Source organism: Calliopsis andreniformis, chromosome 5, assembly GCF_051401765.1.
Source record: "Calliopsis andreniformis isolate RMS-2024a chromosome 5, iyCalAndr_principal, whole genome shotgun sequence".
Lineage (NCBI taxonomy): Eukaryota > Metazoa > Arthropoda > Insecta > Hymenoptera > Andrenidae > Calliopsis > Calliopsis andreniformis.
This window is the reverse complement of record NC_135066.1, coordinates 12981979-13007928: the sequence shown is the minus strand read 5'-3', so window position 1 is coordinate 13007928 and position 25950 is coordinate 12981979. Positions and strand designations below refer to the sequence as shown.

Below are 25950 nucleotides of genomic sequence, written 5' to 3'. Positions count from 1 at the left end.
TATATTCTTCTTTTATATTAAAATATTTTTCACATAATTAGGTCATCTTACATTTCCCAAGAGGTTCATAAATAAGAATGCAAATTGTTCTACAATTTTATTGCAATAAAAATTTGAGTATTTTATGTAGTACATTAACAATATACAGTTTATAGGTACAAACGGAAGATTAGTTCTCCCTTATTCTATTTCTTCTTCTCTCTTGTTTTAGTTCATTCAGCTTCTTAACTATTACCTTCTTACACATAGTCTTCACTTCATTCTAAGTTTAATTCTTATACATTCCACAGTTTATCGCTTTCACCGTCTTCTCTCCTTCCTTCTAAAATACGAAGCAACTTCTATTTGTTCTTCGTTTAAACTCTGTTATATCTTCTTCTTTTCTGTTACATGATCATCTAGCGACATAGCTCCTCTTTCGCCATTCGAGCTTCCTGCCGTTCGTTCTTTTATAAGCTAACTTCCTTCTCGTTAATTTTCTTTATCCTTAATCCCATTCGCCGATATACATCGCCCTAGGCGGAGGAGGAATTACACCTCTAGTTGGTACTGGAAACCTTCCGTATATGTGATTATACGGTGACTCGTTTCTACCATCCGAGTCTGTAATTACAGTGCAGGAAATTTATTATTATTTATCATCCATATTAAATAAGCAATGTCAGACTAATACAGCAACATCGACTGTTCAAATAAATTAGGCGCAGACTAACGATCAAGCCTTTCAGTCTTATTTCAATTGTAACAAAAGTAAGTACCAAGTCCACTCTCAAAGCTTCTCGCATGATACATAATTGGGGGTCGGTTCCCAGGTAAATGGCCGTAAATTTGAGAAGACTGGCTGCTGGCGTAACCTGTACCAGCATATGCAGATGCTTGTGATGATCTTGCATAGCCTCTCGACGAGACCTTACTATTCTTAGCCATCTTCACGAAATTAGGAACACGAGCTCGTAATCCACAGTAATACGGATCGTCTGCAAGGAAAAACTCGCATTCAGTTAATCAACCAAGGTACCTATACAAATATACAATTTCTGGCAAAAAGGTTTTAACCAAACACAACCATATGAAGTTGTTTAAGAATGTTATAGTTTTTGAAACGTCAAATGGTATAGTATCAAGTATACCATCTAATATTTCCGTACGTTTTATATTCATATGATAGAGTTTTACATTTAAAAACTACAATATTTTTAAGTAACTTTATATTTTAACATTCGATCGAAAATTTTTTGTTAAGAATAGTACTCTTTTTCTTACAAATACTTTAATAAATTACCGTATTTCTTTTTGTCATCGCCTCTTCTTTTCTCTTCATTTGTTATGACGGGTTTCCTGCCATAGTCATCTTCTATGTCATCATAATCGGGCTAAAATTGTAAAATAAGAACATTATTTATGTTTGCAATCTCTTTTAACTAGAAATATTATTTAAGAATCTAATGTAGAGGAGAAGCTGTAATAAAATGATATAAGCACTTTAGGTATGTCGTGGCCATAAAGATTCTCTCTGGGTGGCAGTTTTGGTGGTCTCTCAGCTCTTCTTGGTCTACAGCTTGTTGATTGAGTGTAGATTTGTTCTCTGGAATCTCGATCCTGTGGGAAGGGCTCAGAAACCCCAATGGAAGACGAAACTCCTGCTACGCTATAAGGATCCTCATCAGGAATCGGTATCCTAGGTCGGTTCTTTATGTCCACCGGCCTTTGGAGTGCTAAAACTAGTTTATTAATAATAGATAAATAGATAAATTCTTTCCAGTACAATCTTATAATATTGTACCTTAAATCTTAGGTAAAAAAAAAAAGTTCTGTCGCTTTTGAAGTTAAAATGTTGCTTATATAATAAATATTACAAATAAAAACTCTGAGTTGTATGGAATTTGTAAAAGATCTTGTTACGGAAGATTAGTTTAATGTGAATTGGGAAACAAAATTATTTTATCCAAAAAATACTAGTATTCTTGGTATAACTTTGAGAGTGACAGAACTTTTTTATTTATCTGATAATGAGACTTAATTTAAAACTAAAGGATAAGGGTAAAAAACAAGAAATGTCAAAAGACAGCTCTTTGTGAAAATTAAGTTTTAACACGATATTAATCAATAAATCAATTTTAATTTACTTGTATTTTATTGAAATAAGTTTGATTCAAAGTTAATCACTAAAAATGGATATTCTGTGTTTTTTTCCCTCATCTCTCAATTATTATATTTTTAATTTAGAATTATAGTGTTATTTTAGAACTGTACCTGGTGGTAGTTTGGATTTCAACATGTCCAAACCAACGACATTAACAATAAGTACCCAAACGGGGCACTGGAGAAGATCCGCCTCGGTTCTGACAAAAACGATAGCGCTCAAACACTGCATTTCCAGTCTTCTTCTGTCTGGATAGGCTCTTCGAGTTTCCCGAGAAAGATTTGTTTGGAATTTGTTCATATCAAATACCTAAAAGTAATGTCGAACAAATAATAAGAGTTACTCAAACAAGATGCAATTACTGAGATAGAAAGGAATTAGAGCAATGGTACACTTACTTTCCCTGGTTTCTCGTGTTCTAACGCTCCTTGCGAGTTCCGTGCAATTTCTGCTCCAATTGCGTTATCTTCTTGGCTGGTTGGCTTTATGTAAACATTATTCTTACACAGCCTTTTTATGAGGATGTTCCCTTGCTCGTCCATCTTGATCTTCACGCCTTGATTTATGTGCTTTTTCGCCTCCTCTGTCTTCACATCTCTCATGGGGTTCTCGAAGCCACACAGTCCTATCCTATATATTTCAAACAATGCGAAATTAAATTTTTATTCTTTATAAAAACGTTTGAGATAATATCAATGTCTCGTACGCGTTAAAAAAGTCAGTAAATCTAATTTTCGTGTACTTATAATTATGCATGCATACTCATTTAATTATTTCCTTTTCATTTATTTGGTAAATAGGACGTCGTTGAATAATCATTTACTGCAAGTGTTTTTCGATATTATACGTTCTGGAGAGAGTCTTAAAGTGAGAAGGAACGAAGAAACTTTAACACGATTCCTGCTGTTGAAAGTTTTCTTGACTTTTCCTCGAGGAATATTCTCATTCCTTGGCAAACTAAGACGTTAGAATGGCACAGTTTGAAAGCGAAGAAACTTCGATCCATTGTTGAAAGTTTGAGAGATCTTCATGAATCTCTGAACACTTCCACGAATCTTTAGTTGTCTACAAGTATTCTTCTCTCCGCGATAAAGAGACCCAAGGAGATGAAAATAATTGCCGGTTTCACTTTCATCGACATTTGCTGAACGCGATGAATCATTCCGTTTGTTTCACCTGAAACCATCGAATCCATCGTTGGATCCATTGATCGTGAGAACAGGCGCCCTAGCGTATGCTTTCGCCACCCTCCGATTCCTCTCGAAAACGATCACCTTGGCCCAGATCTCGTCATCTATCTGATTCCATTTGTCCAAAACTTCTTGGATGTGATCCTGACAAAGGAACCAGTGATTAATTCCAATGACTTGTATTATCGAAAATTAAATATCACAAATGTAATTCAAAAGTGGCACAATTCGAAAAAGTGTGTTTTTCAGGAAGTGCAGAAAACTATTTATCAGCTTAGAAGAAAATTATTTACTAAATAAATCATATTGTTTTACTTGAATAATTCATCTGAGTAACAATTATGTTTCTTGCAACAGATGATTTTCTTGTCATTATTTAAATAATTTATCATTGATATTTGAAAACTTATTTGAATAAACTTTATAATTTCCATATTTACTTAGCAAAATTTTTGTAATGAATAAAACTGTATTTACCAAACTGATTTATAGTTGTAACTTAAAAATTGCATTTTCTGAGTTGTGTCATTTTTTAAATACATATACGATAATGAATGTTTTTAATCAATATTTGAATTATTTCAGCCGACCTTGTATAATTTGTCGAGATTATACCAGACGTCTTCTTCATCCTGGTCTTCGTACTGCGATTCGACGAGGTTGTCCCGCGATCGAGACAGAATTTTCCGTCTCGATACCATTGTTCACCTCAAGGCGCTCGATCTAAACAAAGCAAGTAATCTTCTTATTTCTTAAATACCTCTTCAGTTGAAACTTAAATTACACATCACTTATCGCAACTAAAACAGATTACAATAAAGTTACAATTTTGGTTAGCGAACAATAATTAAATAAATCAAGATACTTATTAAATTTAACTGATCGACAAAGACATTTCATAAATATAATATTTTAATTCAAGAAATATTATTCTATTCTTTTTTAGGACCTTGTGTTTTATTTCTTCTTTTCTACTCAACTGACTGGTTTCAGCGATCGCATTTTTACCAACTGTTTAATGAATGCTAATTACGAATACTACTTGAAAAATATTCATAATCAATTATTAATAAGGTCACGATGAAGATATATGACTTTCTGCCCGAACTTTTGATCAAAATAACTGGTTCGATCGACTTCTCCTTGCACAGAATGTTCGTCTGGCAACTTAATTGCGAATACTGGCTTAAACGTAATGGATGATCAATGAGGCCACGGGTGAAGATTTATGTCTTTTCGATCGAAAGTTGCTAGTCATCACGTAATAATATGATTTTTTACGGTAAACATAAACTGCCGGATACTTTCACTGCGCGGCGACTTCTGCGACGCGATAAAACGTGATTGCTATAGATTTTTACGCAACCGATTATTAAGCAGATGCCATTGGGAACATTAATTTCTGTTTCATCCAAAATATCCTTAAAAAAGATACGACTGACGGTGACTCAGGATTTATTTTAACCTTTCGCAAAATATAACATTCCGATTAAATGATTCAAACTTCGTAACAATTTTGTAAACGCAATTGAAGTCGTTCAAATATGCTTTGCTGATCGAAAATAGAAATTTAAGACAAATTTAGGTTTCTATAAGACAGCTAAAAGTGGGTATATATACAAATTTGTGTGCTATAATGGAATTAAGATAAAAGAAGCATTTATGATAATGAGAGCTATCGGAAGAGATGATTCGTCGCTACTGGATGAATCTTTTTTGAGTTGTTCTGATTCATCTAAATTCGAGGAAGCAAGATGTTACAACGATTACACAAGAGCTATTAAATTCCGGGTCTGAATCCATCGTGTGTGTCTGGGAGCACGTAGAAACATATGACTAAGAAAAAAGTATAACGGAAGATGAGGAATACTGTGTGGAAGTACCTTCTCGCGGTTCAAAAAATCCCCTGAGGAAGAGCTCGATTCCAGGAAAAGAGGAAGCTGGTTCCTCGTGCATGACAACGCATTGCCTCAATTTGTGGCAATTTTTATGACAATTTTTTAACGAAACAAGAAATTCCGCAAGGAATCCTTTCTTGAAGTTTTTAAAATTAAATCTACGTTCAGGTGAGTTCAGAAATTTGAAAATATCAAAATATTATAAAAAATATTACTTAGTTAAATCACTTAAATTAATTCCTGATCCTGATATTAACTGAAGAATCCACGGAAAAATGGGGAATATTAATTTTAACGAATTTCAATCAATTTCAACAAAAAATGTTAAGTTTTTTTATACAGAGTGTCTGAGAACTGGTGATACAAGCAGAAAGGGGGTGATTCTACATGAAAAATAAAACGAAAATGTGGAATAAAAATGTTTGATATTATGCTTCGTTTTCGAGAAAATTGACTTTGAATTTTAAAGAAGTTCAAGTGTACTGAACTACGGGTTTAGGTGTTTGAGGGGTAAACGGAGAAAGAGGAATGCTTCTAGCGTACCGTAGAGACAGTCAGTGGTCACTGGTCAGACTGTGTTCCCCTTACCCCGTGTACTCTTCAAGCACCCAAAACTGTACTTTCGTACGCTTGCACCCGACCATAATTCGAACTCAATTTTCTCTAAAACGCAGCACGATATCAATAAAATTTATTATATATTTTCGACTTATTTTTTCATACAGAATCACTGGCTTTCCGCTTGAACTACCAATTCTGGGACACCCTGCATATTTCATTGTGTGACCTTTATCACTTGCTGTTTTGCATTGCGAATTAAAATTTTTTATTCTGATATATAAGGGAATATCAAGTTATGACACTACTTACATTGTTATATTGTTTTCTGAAAAATGCTAAAACTTGACATTCCACCTTTTTCTCGTGAACCCTCCAAATCATACTTTCAGAAAACTAAAAATCAACAGATGAAAAATTCAAATAAAATTGCAGCCAAAAATCTAATAAAAGATTTAGCAGAAATATACAAATAAATTTGAGAAATCGTTTCCAGCGACATCGAGGAAAATTTTCTGAAGTATTAAAAATAAACTCCACAGGAAGCAGGAAAAGGTAATTCAAAGACACAAAAAAAATAGAATTAGAAGAAGAAAGATCGTTTGAAACAATATTAAAAAATATTCTTGAAACATTTCCTAGCGAAAATTGTGGGAACGAATACTTGGAATTCATGAGTTGTCGTCTGGAAGAGTGTCTCTGGTTCCCTTGGAATATCTCAAGGTGGGGGACAGACTGGCAGCGCGAACGGGTCCGTTGTTAAAAATTTTCTAAACGTCTTGCGGCTGGTGAAGGGGGCAGTTGGTACGGGTCTGCTGGCGCTCAGCCTTCGCATTCTTCGGAGAGAAGTGAAAGCCAGGAGTTTCAGGGAAATTCTATGCGGAATCGAATCCCTTTTTCCATTGCGCCCGCCTTGGGCAGATTTGAGAGTTTTTCTTGGAACTACCGAATCTTTAAACTTCTTTTAGCACTGTCATTCATCATAGATAATTAACTCTACTAAATGTACAAGGTGTTCCAAAATTGAACAATCGAACTTCATTGATACATTGTGTGGATAGAAATGGAATAAATAGATTTATAAAACAAATTATAAGAAGGATATAATATACTATAGATTATAGAATAGTCAGACTTCCTTATAGAATATACTGACAAAGTTTGATCTATTAAGGCCATATAATTTCAAAGCTAGTTTCTAAAAACTATTAACAATAATTATTGAAGCCTTCTCATAGAAACTACCTTAAGTGCTAAAATTGAAGAAACAGAATTTTTCAATTTTGGCAGTTACGCTACCTTCCACAAGAACGCTTCAATTGAGTATTTGAAATGAATTACTAAATTTGGAATGCAAAAATTTTGCTAAAAGCCATCCTCCATACCCAAATCAAAATTATAAAGTTCTTCTTATTACTTAAATAAATTCAAGGTATCATAATTTCTTTCATTTATTATATAGAGCTCTTTGAAACACTTTGGTCGCATTAAGCAAGCAAAGCATTGGAGTTACTTTAACGACTGAAAAGAAATCGTTTCGGCATAGTCTGTTCATACTACTTCCGCCAATAAAATTCTTAAGATACCCGCATAGTGGGACATGTGATGTAGAACACGACAAATAAATTCGCGTTGGAGGTACTTATAAATTCCCGTGGCATTGCTGGCGAGTACATAGACGGGCGAGTATGCAGCCGTGACGTCTTTTGGTGCTTGCGTGTCGACTCGCGAGAGATTTCGAGCATTTTTAGAATGTGTCGACCGGTGTTGGTTTTTCCGCGCTGCTCGGAGATACGAATGCCCGTGCCGTGAAGCGCGCATGAATCGAATACGAATGCGTGTCCCTTCGAGTTCATACACGTGCGTCTCGCGTGTCGAACACGCACTCACACGCGTATCGAGGATGTCCAAGAAGTCGAAATATTCGATTACTTCGAAACTCGAGTCGAGCGAGACTCGACGAAACCAACTGTATATTTGATTATTTCAGTTCCACTGGGCAAAGAAATTGAGGAATAACGAACGAGACAATGGAATTCGAATATTCGACGAATTTGGGGAGGAATAAATTGTGAACAATTCGAGCTTGAAAATTTGTACTTCGAATTTCAATTTTATTAAATAAAGTAGAGAGTTTTATTGAATTGAAAGCTTGGAATGTGTGAAATAGATCTGAGTAGATTGTTTGAGAAAGTCGAAGACGTTTGTATGTTTGATATTGTATAAATACAATGTCGCAACATCGCTTGTGCAGGTTGACGACGTTGATGTCTCCAATCGTTGACGATGTGTATGCTGTAGATTTCATCTGAGTATTGAACCAAATATTCATGAAATTACAAAAATCATGCGTTTTTAAGAATATTTTTATTTATTTATAAATAAAAGAATATTTTATTATTTATAGCAATATATTTAGCGCAAGTAGTATTATAGGAGCATAACTAAAAAAATATTCAATTTTAAGTCTGATTTCATTTGATCATCAATTTTTTAAGTACTTCAGTCATTTACAAATATAATTTACAATTGATAATAATTAAAAATCATAAAAATGTAGATATTGGGAAAGAATTACCTTGACTTTGAAATTACAAACGATTCAAGGCTAAGACCACAATCTTTTCAAACATAAATCTACATTTTGACAATAATAAAAATAATAACTAAAATTATTATTTTGCAAGAAATTTAATGATACAATTACCATTAACATAATGTTGCATATGATCACTAAACATGTATTTAAATAATATCTTAATTAAATTTTAGTATCGAGACATAAACATTGGATTATGTAGCATGCTGTTATTTTACAACTTAGTTGTTGTTATCAGTACCACTGCTAGTAATATTAGTATGATTATTATGAAAATATCCCTTCGATACAAGCGCACTTTCACTTTCATTAATGGCCGAATGATCTAAAATCGCCGCAAGTGACGAAGAATATTTATAAATAATATCATACAAAATATTGCTTTTATTCCACAATCTAGAAATTACATTAACGTATGCATTTTTCTGAATTTACTACTTTTTTTAGACGTTTGACATTTCTTAAATGACTGGCAACCACTGATGCAACATCGACGAAAAAACTAGTCAAGCAAATTTATAATGAATTCTGATTAATTAATTCTTTAAAAAATACAAAGAAACGATGCATCTTTTTTGGTCGAACGTTTGAATTGGCAAAAACATCCGCATATGCCAACCAACTAATCCCATATGTTATATGATTTCGTGTATGTCTAAACTGTTTTTAAATCCCCGAATATTTCTTAAATTCAAATTTTCACAATTCTATCTCATTAGAAATGGTTTCCAATTTGAAGATACTTTAACCAAACAAAAGGTTTCACTTGCGATTTCAATTTTTATAGTTCTCCACTGTAAAACAAGATACCATTTGCGCGACCAGCATTCAAATCACCAAGACGATAGTGCACGACAATGGATCTCGACGTTTCATTTATTAGCGGTTACTATGCTAAAAGCTTTCCCAAAAGACACGATGAAAATACATCTTTCCGCATTTTTTAATCGGCATACCTTTCTTTGGCAAACGAAACTTCTCCCAATGCCTTTCAATATGGTTCACAAACGTCAAAGGCACTCGCGTCGTCTCCGTTACCCATAATTCACTTCCTGAAATCGTTGAATTCACGCGCGTAGTCTGTCAATTTCACCCGAACTATATGAACAAACGAAACTAATAAAAACTGTTTCGATGGTGTTGGGAATCTTCCGAACGACCACTAAACCGACGAGATATTTCGGAGTTTTTTAATATGGCGCAGCTTTAAAAGAGCCTTGCCCACTGAAGAGTGAGAATCTAGCCGCCATCTTGGTGAACGCATGCGCCGTCCTCGAAAGAAGTCGAGGACGAAGGCCGCGCATGCGCGGTGACTTAATCCTCGTGGACCCCACTTTAACTCTGCTTTAGGCCTGACGTCAGAATTGGGACAGTGGAAGTGATGGATTTAAGACACGATGTAGGCGAACAAAATGTCACTCCTTATTCGTTAACTCCTCGTGTTTACTCATTTGCAATTTTTATGGGATAAAGTTAGAATGGAAATAGGATAAAATAGTATAAGATTTTTTGATATAATTAATTTTGATTTTTGGCAGATTTCTTATAAACTGAAGATACGGGAAACGCTTCTTCTTTACTATAAGCAGTATCGGTCTGAATTCATGCTTTTCTTATCTCCGTGTATCCTTTACTCACAAATTTACCGTGTAATTTGAAATAAATATGTAAGATAAAAGACTTTACAAACTTTTTTTAAATACTAACTTACAGTGACTTACACTATAGCAACGAGCTTATAAAGAAGGGATTTTGAATATTAAATTCTACGATTAATAGAACACAAATCATCGACGTTTAAATTTTTATTTTGTTGAGAAATACAAGAAAATAATTAAGCGACGAGAGCACTGGCGGTGGAACTCTCGTATTTCCAATTAGCTGGAAGGGTTCCCTTTGTTTTGTAATATCGGGCAAGCCGGTGAATTCTGGACTCTACAAGAATTAATCTGAATTTGCTGTCTTTGTCTTTGCGGTTTCTTTCCAAGTGTTTCCTAATGGCTACTGCCTTTTTGATCAAATAGTAGAGATCCTCTGGTAGATCTGGTGCAAGACCCATACTTTTGACGATTCTCAAAATCTTATTTCCGGTACGGAAACGTACTTGTGCTACTCCATGAGAATCTCTGAGAATCACACCTGAAAGTGTTTTCATATCGATTAGTATAGTTTAATACATTTCTTAACTGACTGTTAGACTGCAGATTTCTATACAAATACATATTTTTATGAATATAGTTGAAGTTTTATTTCGTTCTTCAAATACTATAATGTGTATTTCCTTTTTTATGTTTTGTATATTTTTGTACACTATATGCATTCTGCAACTTTTTATATTTACATAAAGATCTGCAATCTACTCAATATAAACAAAGCTTTTAAATGTTGGTGAATTCCTATTGTAGAATGATATTAATATCATACTCATCTCAAACATCACCATGCTTTGCTATTGCAAACTATAATGCTAAGAGACAATGATAATGCATTGAATCTTAATTAGTTTGCACAGCAGAACAAAAATATTTGATATACCAAATAATAAATGAAATTTACCAATTTGAGATGGAGTATGTCCCTTCTTCGCTAGTTTATAAATCAATTCTTTACAGTCCTCTGGTGTCAACTTCAGCCATGTTGGAACACTGCGCCTATATGGCAATGCTGACTGGGATATACCCTTTCTATAACATCAAAAACTTCTATTATTATTAAGTAGTGCATCCAGCCTGTAAATAATTTCAATATATTTGGTAACATTATAACATGATTTTTATGCATTTATGGCAATTTATAAAAACACAAAACAACAAAAAGTAAAGTACAAATTATAACATTTGAAGAATAAAATAAATTTTGTCATTTAGGTTCTATTTCTTTAGCTGTATTTAATAAAAACATGCATATGCATAAAAATCTGTATCTATGATTAGTATATGCAATTATAATGAAACATATTGAGGTTATGTACAACAAAACTTAAAAATCACATCAAGTTTCTAGAAAACATAAAGTTCTTTAATTTCTAATATCTCTCATGCCTAAAATTGAGTTTAAAATCTGTCCTGGTGAATCAAAACTAATATATACCATTAAATTTCAGTCAGTTTAAGTAAGAAACACATGGTCAACGACAGTACATGACTTCATCAACTTTTCATGCAAAGTAAATACAAATTTATATTAAAATAATAAAAAAAATTACAAACCGCAATAACAAAAGGCTTTCAAAAAGATTTACAAAGACAAATTATATTAAAATTTAATTTACTTTACCCTGGAGCGTGCATACGACCCATCTTTGCGTACTTTTCTTCGACAAGAGACAGCAGCGCTCTCTCAGTTTAGTTAACAAGTAGTGGAATCACCCATTCAAAAATTACCCGGGAAAATTACTATTGCGAACAAATAGCAACCATTCGTGACAAAAATACTACTTCCACATTCAAAAGTCAGTTCTTCTTTAGACTAAAAGAAGAATATTAAACAGATTGTAAATTGAAATTACATTATTCATCCTCGCATAATTCATTAACCTTTCAACATAGAATATCGTATTACAAATAGAATATCAAACATTAAACGAGCATAAAAGTATCGCGGAACAAAAAATAAATAGTTTAGTCGCCAAAGTTAAAACAATAGTAATTATTCATAAAAATATCATCGAAGTTGAGCTTTATTCTCGCAATAAACTCATAAAACTTGAGTCAAACTTATTGCTCGTTCGACATTTCCGGCGGATGTTTTACGCAGTATTCAAGCGACTGTCTACGAAGCTTGTGTCTCACAAACTTTATAAAATTTTCGTGTGCAATATTGTATGGATACAAATTTTCCGTAGCGCAAATTACTATTTATTTTGGGTAAGTAGTCGCAATAATTAGAGATTTTCGGACAATCAGTCAGACAACGAGAAAATAGCGCAACGTCGCGAACGGCGTCGGCAGCCAAAATGTCGGCAGTTTCTCAATTCTAAGCGTACCCTCTGTCAACATTTGTGAATCCTCATCGAAGTCAACATCGAATCAGTCAGTAACTAAATCATTGATGATGTACGATCGATATCAGGGTTCCTTAATACAGTGATAAGTCGGACTCTTCGAAATTTCGAAGGTAAATTGACGTTTTCTAGGTTCATCCTCGACACTGCTCGAGCCTTGTCCTTTTCTCTCCGTGCGTTTTCGTCGGAGACGTTGTATTGTTATTGTAAGAGATTTTTGGACGATTTCGGAAGAACAATTATTTGGACGAAATATTTTCTGGTTTCACCAGAAACTAAAATTTTCGATTCTGAGAGATTTTTGTGAGAAAAGAAAGTTAGTGATGTGTTAATGTGGTTATATACAGTGACTCACAAAGTATTTCAATGAGTTTGGAGTATGTAATTGAATCGAGTTTTTGAAGGGTCCTAAAAGTCGTATCATCCAAATTGTGAATCAGATTAGTGATTTTTAATATATTTTAAAGGATAGTGAAATTGATATGACTTAATAATAACAAAATTTTATAAGTTTAATATGTTCTAATTGTAATGTTGACTTTAGGGTTCGTTTAGGTTTGTTAAAAGATTGGATATATTTTTCCTTAATTTTCTTGATTATAATACTGTTATTATATTGATTTGAGTTTTCATTAAGCTTGTGTTTAGCAAATATTGAAGTATTTATATTACTAATATATTTCTAGAAGTTTGTATATTCTAATTGACATATGAATATAACTTCTAGCGTTCAGATTATTTTTATAACTTACTTTCAATTTTATTGTACATTAGTTCTTTTTTAATAGATTTTTCATAAATCGGAGCTGAGAAATATATAAAGTAGCAAATAGTGAATTTTTAAGAATAATATAATATGGGATTCCATTATTAATCAAAATATTACCTAATGCTGTTTATTAATTATTTTTTTTCTGTTTACAAACAGGACATGTGACAAGGCGGGTATGATTTTACAGAAAAATTAAAATGTCTAGTGACAACGATCAGATTCCCCAATCCGGCAAGCGGAAAAAATTTGTCATACCTGATACAGAAGATAGTGATGAGTCTATTGTGCACTCTCGTAGAAGGAAAAAGACTTATGTATGTTCAAGAGTCATATATTTATGAAACGATTAGCTTCAAAACTTTTGTCCAAATAATTTTTATTTATTTTGGAAACTATGAATTCTAACATTTCGTTTACAGAGAGTTATTAGCGAAGGTGAATCTAGTGACGAGGATAGCGATGTTCAGAGACCTATTGTTAGACGGCAAAAGCATGTAAGTCATGTTTAATATTTTTGTAATTTTGTAATAAATAATATAAAGTAAAACATATAGAGCTTATGAAGTAAAAAATATATCATCTTGTAAAACCTTTAACTTACTATACTATATATTATATTATATCTTTTATTCCAGAGAGTCATTACAGAGGATGAAACAAGTTGTGAAGCCAGTAGTTCAGGTTCCAATAGATACAGTCAGTTTGGTTAGTTTTAAAAATATTTAAGAATTAAACCACACATTGTTGAAATTTCGTACATTACGTAGATTATGAAATTTTATTAAAAGAGTCAGAAACTAACTAGTAATAAAAGTTTAAGTAGCAACTAAAATCTCTTACATATTTTTAGGAGAGAGTAGCCAAAGTTCAGAATGGCAATCAGATTGGAGTAGCTCTTCGGAATCAGAGAAGAAGTCTCCCGTAAAGCGAAAAGTTCTTGGCAAATCAAGAGTCAGGAATCCACCAAAAATTGTTTCAGATTCATCGGATACAGATAATAGCGATGATCAATTAGAAAAGTGTCCTATTTGTTTGCTTCCGTTCAGACGGCAGGAGTTAGGCACTCCCTCTTCCTGTGAACATTGCTTTTGTTTAGAATGTTTAATTGAATGGAGTAAAAATATAAATACTTGTCCAGTAGATCGTCAAACGTTTACGATAATCCACGTTAGGAAGGAGCTTGGTGGCCAGGTATATTAAAATTTATATCCAATTTCTAACAATGAACAATGAGATTAAATTTAATTTTATTTTTGTCACAGATTGTAAGACATGTTCCAGTAGAAGTAACTCCTCTTGTGGAAGATGAACCACTGGAAGATCCTACATTCTGCGAAGTGTGCCATCAAAGTGACAGAGAAGATCGTATGCTTCTCTGTGATGGTTGCGATTGTGGTTACCATCTAGAATGCTTAACTCCTCCAATGAACGAAGTACCCATGGAAGAATGGTTTTGTCCAGAGTGTTCACAAAATAGTCAAAATGATGCTGAAGTTGTAAGATTTCTATACTTCCTTAAAGCTGTTGTCATTCTTAATTTAAAATTAAAGTTGATGCTCTAGAAACATGTACATTTGAAATAAATTGATTTAATTTAGAAAGATAATACAACTGATATAAAAATAACAAAGGACATGTTTTTCCAATTAGGTCGAAATCGACTTAGATGAAGTCCCAGATTTAATGGAAGAAGCTCGACGACTTGGAGTTTCTTATGGTCGAACGCGCAGTGGTTTGCCTCAAGATTCTCAACCAAGGATTGTACCTCGTACCAGACATACAGAACGTGTTAGAGCAACTATTCGCAGGTACAGATGAAGTAGAGAACATAGCTTGTGAATTAAATGCGAAAATTGAAAAGAATACTCAAGACTGAATAAATAAAATATATTTATATTTAAAACGAATTTTATTGTATACGACTTCATCTTTTGTATGTCTTTAATGTACAATACAAAATTATTTGTGTTCACAGAAGAAATAGAGTTTATGACAATTCACAATCAACCCGTCAACTTACATTCGATCCGAATCAACCTTCTACTTCTTCTGGTTTGGAGTCTTTTGGAGACAACAGCCGAAGTCGTTCCCCAAGCAATGCTTCTAATTCTTTGGGATCTGGAGAGAGAAATTGTTCAGATAAAGATTCTAGAAAATTTCAAAGGTCTCGAAGGTCTAGAAGCAGTTCGAGCGATTCCACCGATGAGAGTACTTCTACCAAACCTAGACGAAGACCAAGGGATAATAATAATTCCAAGAGCTCTGCTAATAGTAGATCCAAAGATAATTCTAGGAAAAGGGGAAGTACCGTAAGGAAAAGTAATGGTAGTAAAAGGTCTGGAAATAATTCAAGAAAGAATGGGACTAAAAGCAATTCAAGAAAATCTGGAAGATCTAAAAAAATGCCTAGTAAGGGAACGGTATTAAGAGAAGTTAGGATCACGGAATGTAACGAAGATGGAGAGGAAGAAGAGATTGTGACATACGTGAAAGTAGCTGCAATTGCACCAAAAAGAAGAAGAACTAAAAGGAGGAGAAAGGTATTTTAATGACTTAAAATTTCGTTCTTTAGATTTATTTTAAATATTCTTTTATTGTATCATAAATAAGGAAATTGTAAGACAAATACTTTGAAATTAAGTAAAATATTTTCTTTTTTTAGAGGAGAAAAACTAGACGTCAAGCTAGAACTGTGTCCAGTGTTTTAGCTAGCGCAAAAAAGAGGCTTGCATCTTCATTAGGTATTTGTAAGCCAGTTAAAGGTGTTCCAGTTTTAGTACCTAGCGTTAGAAATCGTACAGTTCTATCAGATAGATCTACATTGACCACTGCCCGATATAATGCTGGAATCTCAAGACTCAGTCTCCTTGGAGACGGTCTTAATTTAGACTATAGTCCCCCAGGGTAAATGCAATATTTTATTTTTAATTGTATATTTATGAAGGGTATTCAAAAAGTTCCTTACAACTTAGACTTATAATCATGCCTCAGCTGGAAAAATAATGACATTGTTTAGATTAAACTCTGATAAGACTCTAGTAAGGAACTTTCTAAATACCCCTTACATGTAAGAAAATTTTAGTGACGAATTATTTAAATTAATTAAAATTTAATATTTTATAGCTCTGATACGGAGGAGTATCATGAAACAATTGGTCCTACTATAACCATTCACAGACGTTCTCTACTTTCTTCTCGCCGACACCTTCGTGTAAAAGCTATTGCCAATCCTCCACAACCTCAAACAGCTGATCTCTTGAGCAGTATAATGAGTAACCAAGAAATTTGGCACACGAAGAATAATAACGTGATCTTGAAAACAGATGGTCTCTTCATAGCTGAGAAAAAGGAAAATTCTAACGATCTGAAAAAAGAAACGATAGAAGAAAAGAAGCCGCTGAAGACGGAAAAAACAATATCTGTTGAAGGAGACACAGCTTCTAGAACAGATGCACCACTGGAAGTGTCTGGAGTAAATCCAGAATCGATTACACAAGCTCCAATGTATAACAATCCTTGTGGAGGAGGCAACAGAGGCAATTTTCGGGGTGGATACAGAGATAACACAAGGCATAGTCATGGAGGTCAGAATTATGGAAGAGATTCTTTACCTGGAAGCGGAAGACATAGTTACGGGGGAGGTGGAGGCAATTTTGGAAGAGATTTTGGCCCGCCTCCATTTTATAACCCAAACTTTGAACATTGTGGTCCTCCAATGTTCGGTGGAAACCCTCCATTTAGGAATCGAAATCCTCAACATTTCAGAAACGAAAGGTATCGACTGTAATTCTAAATAAAACTAAATGTTTCCTTCTTCAGTTATGTTTATCAAGATTTCAACTATATTTTATTAAATTTACAGATTCCGTTTCATGCCTCCAGGAAGACCTCCATTTAATTTTAACGAAGGTTTCGAGCAACACTCATTTCCTGAGAGATTTAATCGTCCTAGATCTCCACAGGCTCCAGTGGATCGACCTCAGAATAGTATGCCAGCAAACTTACCAGAAGATACTTCAGGAAATCAACCTGCAGAGCAACAACCACAGGATACTGAAAACACGGCGATTAGACAAGAAGAGGATTGCGATATTTATTGCGATATTGAGACAAAGTCGGAAGGAGAACTTCAGGATCAGCAGAATGGTTCGATGGCGCTGCTGCCACCACCAGAACCACCGTCTGGACTTTTAGATTTCGAAGAAAATTCTAGGAGTGATAAAGATAGTGATCAAGAACTAGTCATCGATGATAGTCAAAAGGATGACACTCCAAAGAATGATAAATATGATCCGTTTTCCGTGGATAGTGATAGTGACAGTGAGACAAAAAAGAATGAGGAAGTCGAGGCAGAAAAGAAGGAAGAAGAAAAGCCTTTGGAAAGTGTGTCACAACCTGAGCCACCGCCAGATACATCGATGCGTTTATTACCCTATGACGATGAAGATGAGGAGGATTCTCAAGCTGATTGTCCGAATTTCTCTATTTATTCTTCTCAAACGATGGATGTCGCAAGGCATACTGAACAACAATTGTCACAACAAATTGGTCCTCTTGAACCACCTCCTCTACCACCTTCGATCCCAGACGATGACGATGTCATAGTCGGCGACGTTCAAGCTTGTGATCTCGCTGATATTCCAGAACCATCAGATCCCTATGTGGAAGCTTTAAGGAAGGAAAGGCAAACTTTAAGTAAAATTCCACCGAAGAAAATTTCTCATGATAGCAGAGGAAAGATCACCTTCAAGATTGGAACTAAATTGAAAATCAATAACAGATTGCTAGGCCTGCAAGAGGAAGATAAGGAAAGCGAAGATGAGAAGAAGAAGGAACCTGAGGTGAGTGGAACAGGTTTTTTGTTATATATGAATTATTAATTAAAATGCTATGAAAATTCATAGAGAAAATACTAATATTTATTTTTATAGGAACCAAAAGAAGAGGAAACTTCTATCGATCGTGAAGAAGAACGGAAGAAAATTGCTAAGAGCAAATTTGAAGAAGAAGTTCAGTCAGAAGAAGAGAAACACGAGGAAATCTTCGAAGAATCTTTACCATCTACACATATCGAAGATTTTAAAGATAAAGAAATAAATGAAGAAGAACAAGGAAAGGAATCCCCAGAAGTTTCTGCAAACGATGACGTAATCGAAGGAAACTCTAACACTGTCGTTTCTGTGGAATTAACTGAATTGTCACCCAGAAAATTGGACAATGAATTGAGCAATGAATGTCCGTCAGAAGCAATGTCAGAAGAAGGCAGCGAAACCTTCACTTCGCTTCCTAAAACTGCAAAAGCTGATATTGAGGAGGAAAGTTCGAAAGAAACTTTAAAAATTGAAGAAGGATGTAGTGAAATAAAAATAAAAGATTCTGATGGTATAGAAAGTGATGAAAAAGATGACAAGGAACAACGTCGTATCGGTGAGGAGGACGAAGATGAAGAGGAAGAGGAAGATGAGGAAGATGAGGAAGAGGATGAAGAGGAAGATGAAGAAGATGAAAAGGAAAGATTTCCTATTGCAAAAGAAACACCTGAAAAAAAAGATTCAGTTGAAGAAATTGGTGATCGAAATAATTGGGAGTCTGATGGAGCTTACACTCCTTGTAAAGATGAACTCCCTTTGAAAGAATCAAAATCTTCTTCCGAACAACTACCACCAATCGAAAGTGGCTTGGAACCAATTACACCGACAAAAGACAAAACTGATGATTTAGATAGTTGCAGAACTCCAGTGGATTATAATGTCCTTGGCACTGAAGCTATCTCAGAGACGGACGAAGCAATGAATTTCGAAGATGAATTAACTTTATTGAGCTTGAGAAGGGAAAAGGAAATGGAAGACGGAGAAATCATTGATGAAAAGACTGTAAAGGACGGGGATAAAGCTGAAAAAGAGAAAGAAGAAGAAAAGAAGCGTAAGAAAAAAGAAAAGAAGGAGAAAAGCAAGGAAACTGAGAAGAACAAGGAAAATATCGCCTCAGAGAATCAGGTGGCATGGAAGAAGCTTTCAAAGAGTACAAAAGAAAGATCTTATAGAGATAAAGAAAAGAGATCGAAATCGAAGGAAAAGGAGAAACCGAAGAAGAAGAAAGAAATAGTAAAAAAGAAAGAAAAACGGAAAGAGTTGCCTAGATATGATGTTAGGAAAATAGTTGCAGAAAGACCTTCAAGGCCAAGGAAAGATGAATATGGAAGAGATATTAGAGAGAAATCGAGGCAAAGAAGTAGATCTAGAAGTTGCAGTTCGAAACGATCTAGATCATATTCTAAACTTCGATCCAGGAGTAGATCCAGAACTAGGATACAAAGATCGTGGTCCAGAGACCGCAGATCTTATTCGAAATCACTTTCTAGAAGAAGGTCTCTTTCTCGAGGAAGACGCAAGTCACCGAAAAGAAGGTCGACTTCCCGAAGAAGATCCTCGTCAAGAAAACGATCACTTTCTAGGAGGAGATCAAGATCTGTCTCTCGAAAAAGAAGATCGCTGTCAAGAAGAAGGTCTAGAAGATCAGTTTCGAGATCACGAAGGTCGCTTTCAAGATCCAGACAGAGACGATCTGTATCAAGATCTAGAAGATCCTTGTCTAGATCTCGCGACAGGCGTAAAGATAAAAAGAAATACAAATCTCGAAGTCGATCTAGAAACCGAAAAAGATCGCGATCAAAATCACCTAGAAAATCGTCGAAATCTAGAGAAAGGAAGCATTCTAAGAGGAAAGTTCAAAGTAGATCAAGATCAAAAGGAAGGTCTTGTTCTAGAAACTGGGAACAAGTTGATAAAATTGTGGAACCAGACTTTGCTAGAGATAGAGATGAAAGGGACTCCTGGAGCGCTCAGTGGACACCATCTTGGTCAAGATCTAGATCAAAGACTCCTCAACATGTACAGCAGGAACCAATTGCGTCGAGGGAATGGTCCCCAGTGCTGGATAACGTTTCGGTTCCACCGAAAAATCTAACTGTAATTTTAACGAATAAAGAGGCAATTAAGAAGAAAAAGAAAGAACGTAGGAAAGAAAGTAAAAAAACAAAAGATGAGAAGAAACGGAAGGGAAAGAGAAATAGGACTCCTCCACCCTCGAAAGAAGTTTTTGCAAGTGGAGATAATATTTTGGTCAGTGTATGTTTCAACAAAGATAATGAGAATGTTCAGACAGGAGTTCCTGAACTTCCAGAAACAATACCTTTAATTCCTCCTTTGAAGCGACGTCGTAGGGAGCCTCTTCCTGAACCTCCAAAACGATCCAAAAAAGAAAAATCAAAGGACAAACGGTCCAAGTCTCCAAAGCCTAAAAAGGATAAAAAGAAAAAGTCAAAAGCGGCTGAAATAGCAGCTACGAAGAAACCAGTAGCCGTGATTGATTTAGATCAGTCTCCGTTTAGGGAACAGACCCCCTCTCCGAGAGATGTAATAGTTCTTAGCGATGACGATGACAAGCAAGTTCAACAAATTACACCAGACCAATGTCCGCCATCACAGAATTCTCCACAACGAGAACAGTTTGTTTCCCAGGGTCCAAAGACTCCTCCAGAACCACAAATCAAGTTTTCAATAAACAAGCAGACAAGCAATTTACGTCCATCTATGTTGAATCCACTTCTAGATGAAGAAGAAGAGGAGGAAGAAATGGATGAAAGGGTTGAGGAAGAATTGGAAATGAGGGCTCAAGAGGAATTAGAATTACGATTAAAAATTGGACCAAACACTCCTCCAGAACCGCCCACTTCTCCACCAACTAGTCCAGATGCTTATGACCCATTTGATCCAACAAAATCCAGATCACCGACACCCGACGCTAGCCAAGAAGCGAATTCCAGTGACGAAAGAAGACGGTCCCCAAGGAAACTTGATTCTGCGGATGGAAACATTCTCGAAGAAGAAAATATACAAAACCAAGAGAGACAGAGCCAAGAGAAACAGCTGGAAAAGCCCAAGATAATCTCTATGGTTACGCTCAAGAGGCCATCTCCGCAAAGGGATGATGTTAACGAAAACGAAAGCAACAAGGACACTTCAGTTTCGACTGGAAACTTAGACGTGCAGCAAAGTCAGCAAAATATACAGAATCAGGCTAATTTTGCAGCGATGAATCCTGTACTTGCTACTGTAACCGCAGCTGTGCAAAGAAGTGGAGTATTCACTGCAGCAAACTCGAACAGTAGTCAGCGCAACTTATTACAGGCAAATCGAATTTCCCCAAGCAATCAACAGAAACAACGGTCGAACGATCGTTCTCAAGCACCCACGGTCTTCACGAATTCAGGAAAACCTTCAAGGGGTTCGAAACCTGGACAAACAAAGAGTAATGGGCAAAACGGAAATGATGCTGGTACCGAGACGACAGACAATGTGGATATGTCTTCACCATACTCGCCTGGATCAACGCTCAGTGATGGAATCTTTGATCCACCAAGTCCCACAAATTATAATAATTCGCCTGGACCTGGAGCAGGAGGCGGTGGAGGAACTGTTGGATCACAGCCTACGAAAAATAGTAACCCATCAAAAACAGCGAAGAGTGCAGAGAAGAAAGATGCTTTTGATGCTCTCTTTAATGCCTTACCAATCACCAAGACTGCCAGTAAACCATCTAGGAGCAAGAAACCCGAAAAGGACAAAAAGAAAAAGCCGACAAACCCGAAAGTTGGTGTAAGAATGGACGAGAACCAGCTTCAAATATTAGATGATCTTCCAAGTTCAGCTGTCGAGATGCAAGTCAAGGATAAGGTTTGGTTTTTGTACAAAATTGTTACAATTGTATAAAAATCTTGAACTTTTAAAATTTCATGTAAAATATCGATTTCTATTTTTACTTTTTCTTTTTGTCATATTTTAAGATATTAAGATTCAATTTTTTTAATTTATTCTGCTACTAGAGCTCATCAAAAAATCATTTTAGAATTTATGGGTTTTATATATTTTGTGTTATTTTATAATTGATTAATGTATTGTTTCTTTATTGTTTCTTAGTTCCTAAAGAAATTAAATCGCCAAGAACGAGTGGTGGAAGAAGTGAAATTAGTATTGAAGCCGCATTATACGAAGAAACATGTTACAAAGGAAGAGTATAAGGACATCATGCGGAAAGCAGTACCCAAGGTATGAAAGTAGAAACAAGTTAATTAAACTTTACAGTACTACCACAATATAAAGACCATTTTATGGTCATCTATGTTGTCTTAAAGCTTGCTATTTTCAAACATCATACAGTCTTACTAGCGGTACTTAACTTCATCTTTTTGTGTTATTAGATATGTCACAATAAAACGGGAGAGATCAATCCAAAAAAGATCGCCCACTTAATAGAAGCTTACGTCAAGAAATGCAGAAGTAGTAAGAAGAAAACTACTGACAGTTCCTCTGCGAAGGCCTCTAAACCTGCGTAAGTAGATCTAATTCTCAAAATGGTAGAATAGTAAGTAGATCAATTTTTCAAACATTATATAATGTCAAAAATCAAATATTCAACCATGAACATTAATTATATACAGGCTTGATTTTATTTTTACCTACAGAATAAGTTGCAAAGTTTCAACAAAAAAACTGTGATACTCTGTATATCGTTGCATAAAAAAATTTGATACACATGTTTAAGAAATGGAAACTCTAATATTATACGAAATATTCTTTATTTTTCATTTTGTTTTTCCGAATTATATTATAGTATAATGAAAACCAAACGAATTATAAGAAATATTAATAAAGATGTTTCTATTATTTGTTTTAGGAAAATTTTATGGAGTTGATCATGAGTCAGCTAGGTGTCTGTTCAATTCCCTTCAATTTCGTAGTTCAGACGATCGTCGTGCTCGATGAGCGGTGAGTGAGCTTCGAGACAGCTAGTCTCCTCCTCAGTGATGCGATGTATCTTGTATTCTCTGTAAATACGTAATTAATTCATTGATTGGTCGATTGATTGATTCGTCGATTGGTTGCTTGCTTGCTTGATTGATTGATTGATTGATTGATTGATTGATCGATTAACTTCTAAGATTACCATTTATTATTTATATAAACGGTACCCTTTATCTCGTCAGGGAACTCATTTGTCTCTACGGAAAATCCATCGCTTACATAACTTTCTATTCTTGCTTTTCTCTCAATTCTAGAGGAATTAAATTTGTATGTTTATAGACTTATTGATGTTATATTTCTATCTTTGAAAATTTTGTTGCAAAACTTGTCAAAATTTACCAGCTTAAAATTTGTTAATTCTTAAGTAGCAAACGAGATTCATTAGTAACTCTTCCAAGACACATTTGTATTTCAATCGAAAAAGGTATGAATGTAGTGAGTTTAAAACCAGGCTTTAAATTATTACATTAAGAGTTATTAACAATGAATAATTTGTAAATCCAGTTTGAGGAAACTAGATTTATACTTCTAATAACTTAGAAACCATAAATAGTTTGTCTACTTTTTAATTAATACCTATAGGTTTATTGAAATCTGTGAATCCATCATTTTTAGAACTCAATTTTAAAAGTGTACTTAAAACCATTTATTTTTGAGGATAATTGTTCTAACACTATATTTAATGAAATAATAATGTATTTCTCAAATTTAAAACTATCAAAAATACTGCAAAAGTATAAATTGTAAAATTTACAAACTGCTTATATTGTTCTAAAAAAAGCAGTAACGTCAATGTCACTTTTGTTAGATGTTGGTTCTTCTAATTTTCATTGACGAAAATATATTGGTACGCACTGATACTGACAATTTGTTTAAACAATGAAATATCAATGTTTATCTTTTTATTCTCATTATGAATAATACATTGATAGTTATAGTATTATGTGTATTTATAATCGTATGTGTCGAGAATGGGCACTCCTAGGTTTTCCGCAGAGACCGTCATTTTCATATTCTTAATGCACATGTAAAAATGCTTAAATGCCACGTTTGTAACGTATATATTGTAATTTCACTCTTTCTACAGAGTTGGACATTATTCGAATAAATTATTACTTTTACCACTATTACTACTACCACTGTTACTACTTCCACTGCATTATTATTTCTACGAACTTTAATAAATAGATCATTGTTTGAGTGAATCTTGCTAACAGTAACTTTTTATTTGTTTGCATGTTTTATATGCATTTCTGTTTGGATTGATCAAATTCTTATTCAAATAAACCTACATTTTAATTTCTAAAGTTATATTTGAAATGTTTTCCACCAAGATCGAAAAACAGTTAAAATAAAGAAATTATCTTAAAACCATTACCGTATAGTATTCTATGCAATACTAAGTACGAAGAACTATATCATAAACAAATTATACTGTCTCTGATCTAAAAGTCTTCTAATACATTGTTTGAGATACTCAATATATTAAGCAATTATTGAGATCAGAGCTATGTTACTTTACAAATTAGTGTTTACTAACTTGTTTGCTGATTATCATTTAAAAAAGAACTATATGACTTAATTAAAATAAAAATCATTGATCAGTCAGAGTAGAAGAAATGTATAATAGAAAAATTTCTTTAGATACTTTTGCTCATCAGTTATTATTCGAATAAAAATTGTCCAACTCTGATTTTGTATAGCCATAAATATGTATGAGAATGAGAGAGATAGAATGGATGGAAATTAGTCTTAAGAGATAGAACATCCTGTCTTGTGAAATTGTAAAATAAGAATTTCAAAAGAGTAGATACTGCTCAACCATTGTCAGATTTCTGATTGGCCAGTGTTTCACCGATCAGGTTTGACTATGTTATCCCAACAAATTAATCGAATAGTGTTCGATTCTTTCTAGGTGTAAACGTTCAAAGAACAAGCATAAAATGAATTCTGAAATCCTTATCTTTTTTATGTTTGCACTAATTAAGAATCATTGATTAGTAGCAGAGAAATAAATAATGTATAATTATAATTAACAGTTGCAATGAATCTGATGAAAACTATTGTATGTACTTATATTGTATGTGTAATTTTCCTATGACTGAACGTGATAGTTCATTGAGAAATTGTATTGAGAATAATTTAATACCGGAAATTGTTAAAGAAATTACAAGGTTGTAAAATACACTTATGAAAAATTAATAACAGTGCTGATCAACTGTTATGCCTCAGGGTGAGGTTTGCTCGTGATTATCTTTTGGAACTCTATTTCTACTAGAACTGTTGATACCTGAGATATCCGGTCACCTGTGGGATACCCAGGATTAGAAAAATTTCCTGAATAGACACAACCCTGGCAAACTACTCGAGATGCAGTTTAAATAATAGACTAAGTTAATTTAAATTCTAACATTACTGAACTAATATGTTATTATTGTCTAAGATATATCTTTATAATGTGTAATACTAATAATAAATAATCAGATATTATTTATACAACGCTCATTTGCTGCAACAATGACGTAACTTAATAATCACGATTTTCCGGAAAATGAGTTCGAATCTTTTGAATCATAATTCATTTTATTATAAGTGCAAAGTATGTGCAGCACGGTCGTGAATTCAACTTTTGACTCTTTTTCGTTTAAGTATAATGCAAGTTTTAGGGCTTCCCAGAATAAATGAAGAATAGAATATGATTAATTATGACCTCGCTATATTGTGGTCTGTGCAATACAAAGTACTAAACTGTTATTCAGTAAAAAAATGGTTCTTTAAATACCAATCACACAAAACTAAGAAATTTGGAGTTGAGTCACTGTTCTGGTAAATGAGTGACATTCAGAAAAAAAGGAAAAATGTGCAATTACAGTGAATTGTTCTTGTATTGTGACAAATCAAAAACGAAGTTAAAATTAATTAAA

General features: G+C 34.1%; 3 protein-coding genes across 3 annotated transcripts; 1 reads left to right on the top strand and 2 right to left on the bottom strand.

The window, feature by feature from the left end:
• Window positions 1–3: 3 nt before the first annotated feature.
• On the bottom strand, window positions 4–9637 carry Exp (expansion). Its single transcript, XM_076378574.1, has 9 exons — window positions 9345–9637; window positions 3924–4056; window positions 3320–3477; window positions 2542–2773; window positions 2254–2452; window positions 1483–1721; window positions 1283–1373; window positions 759–977; window positions 4–603 (listed from the first exon to the last, which is right to left on the bottom strand). The coding sequence occupies exons 2-9, from the start codon at window positions 4032–4034 to the stop codon at window positions 488–490; spliced, it is 1365 nt and encodes a 454-aa protein (XP_076234689.1). The 5' UTR covers window positions 4035–4056; window positions 9345–9637; the 3' UTR covers window positions 4–487.
• A 543-nt stretch (window positions 9638–10180) lies between these two features.
• Window positions 10181–11787, bottom strand: Rps13 (ribosomal protein S13). The gene is made up of 3 exons (XM_076378752.1): window positions 11665–11787; window positions 10945–11072; window positions 10181–10527 (listed from the first exon to the last, which is right to left on the bottom strand). Exons 1-3 carry the CDS (start codon window positions 11685–11687, stop codon window positions 10223–10225), a joined length of 456 nt encoding a protein of 151 aa, XP_076234867.1. The 5' UTR covers window positions 11688–11787; the 3' UTR covers window positions 10181–10222.
• Window positions 11788–12362: 575 nt separating this feature from the next.
• On the top strand, window positions 12363–23040 carry Phrf1 (PHD and ring finger domains 1). Its single transcript, XM_076378745.1, has 15 exons — window positions 12363–12504; window positions 13320–13477; window positions 13583–13657; window positions 13799–13868; window positions 14014–14354; window positions 14426–14659; window positions 14814–14971; window positions 15139–15703; window positions 15826–16067; window positions 16287–16937; window positions 17026–18004; window positions 18095–21898; window positions 22142–22270; window positions 22423–22553; window positions 22899–23040. The coding sequence occupies exons 2-15, from the start codon at window positions 13361–13363 to the stop codon at window positions 22915–22917; spliced, it is 7515 nt and encodes a 2504-aa protein (XP_076234860.1). The 5' UTR covers window positions 12363–12504; window positions 13320–13360; the 3' UTR covers window positions 22918–23040.
• The last annotated feature ends 2910 nt before the right edge of the window (window positions 23041–25950 follow it).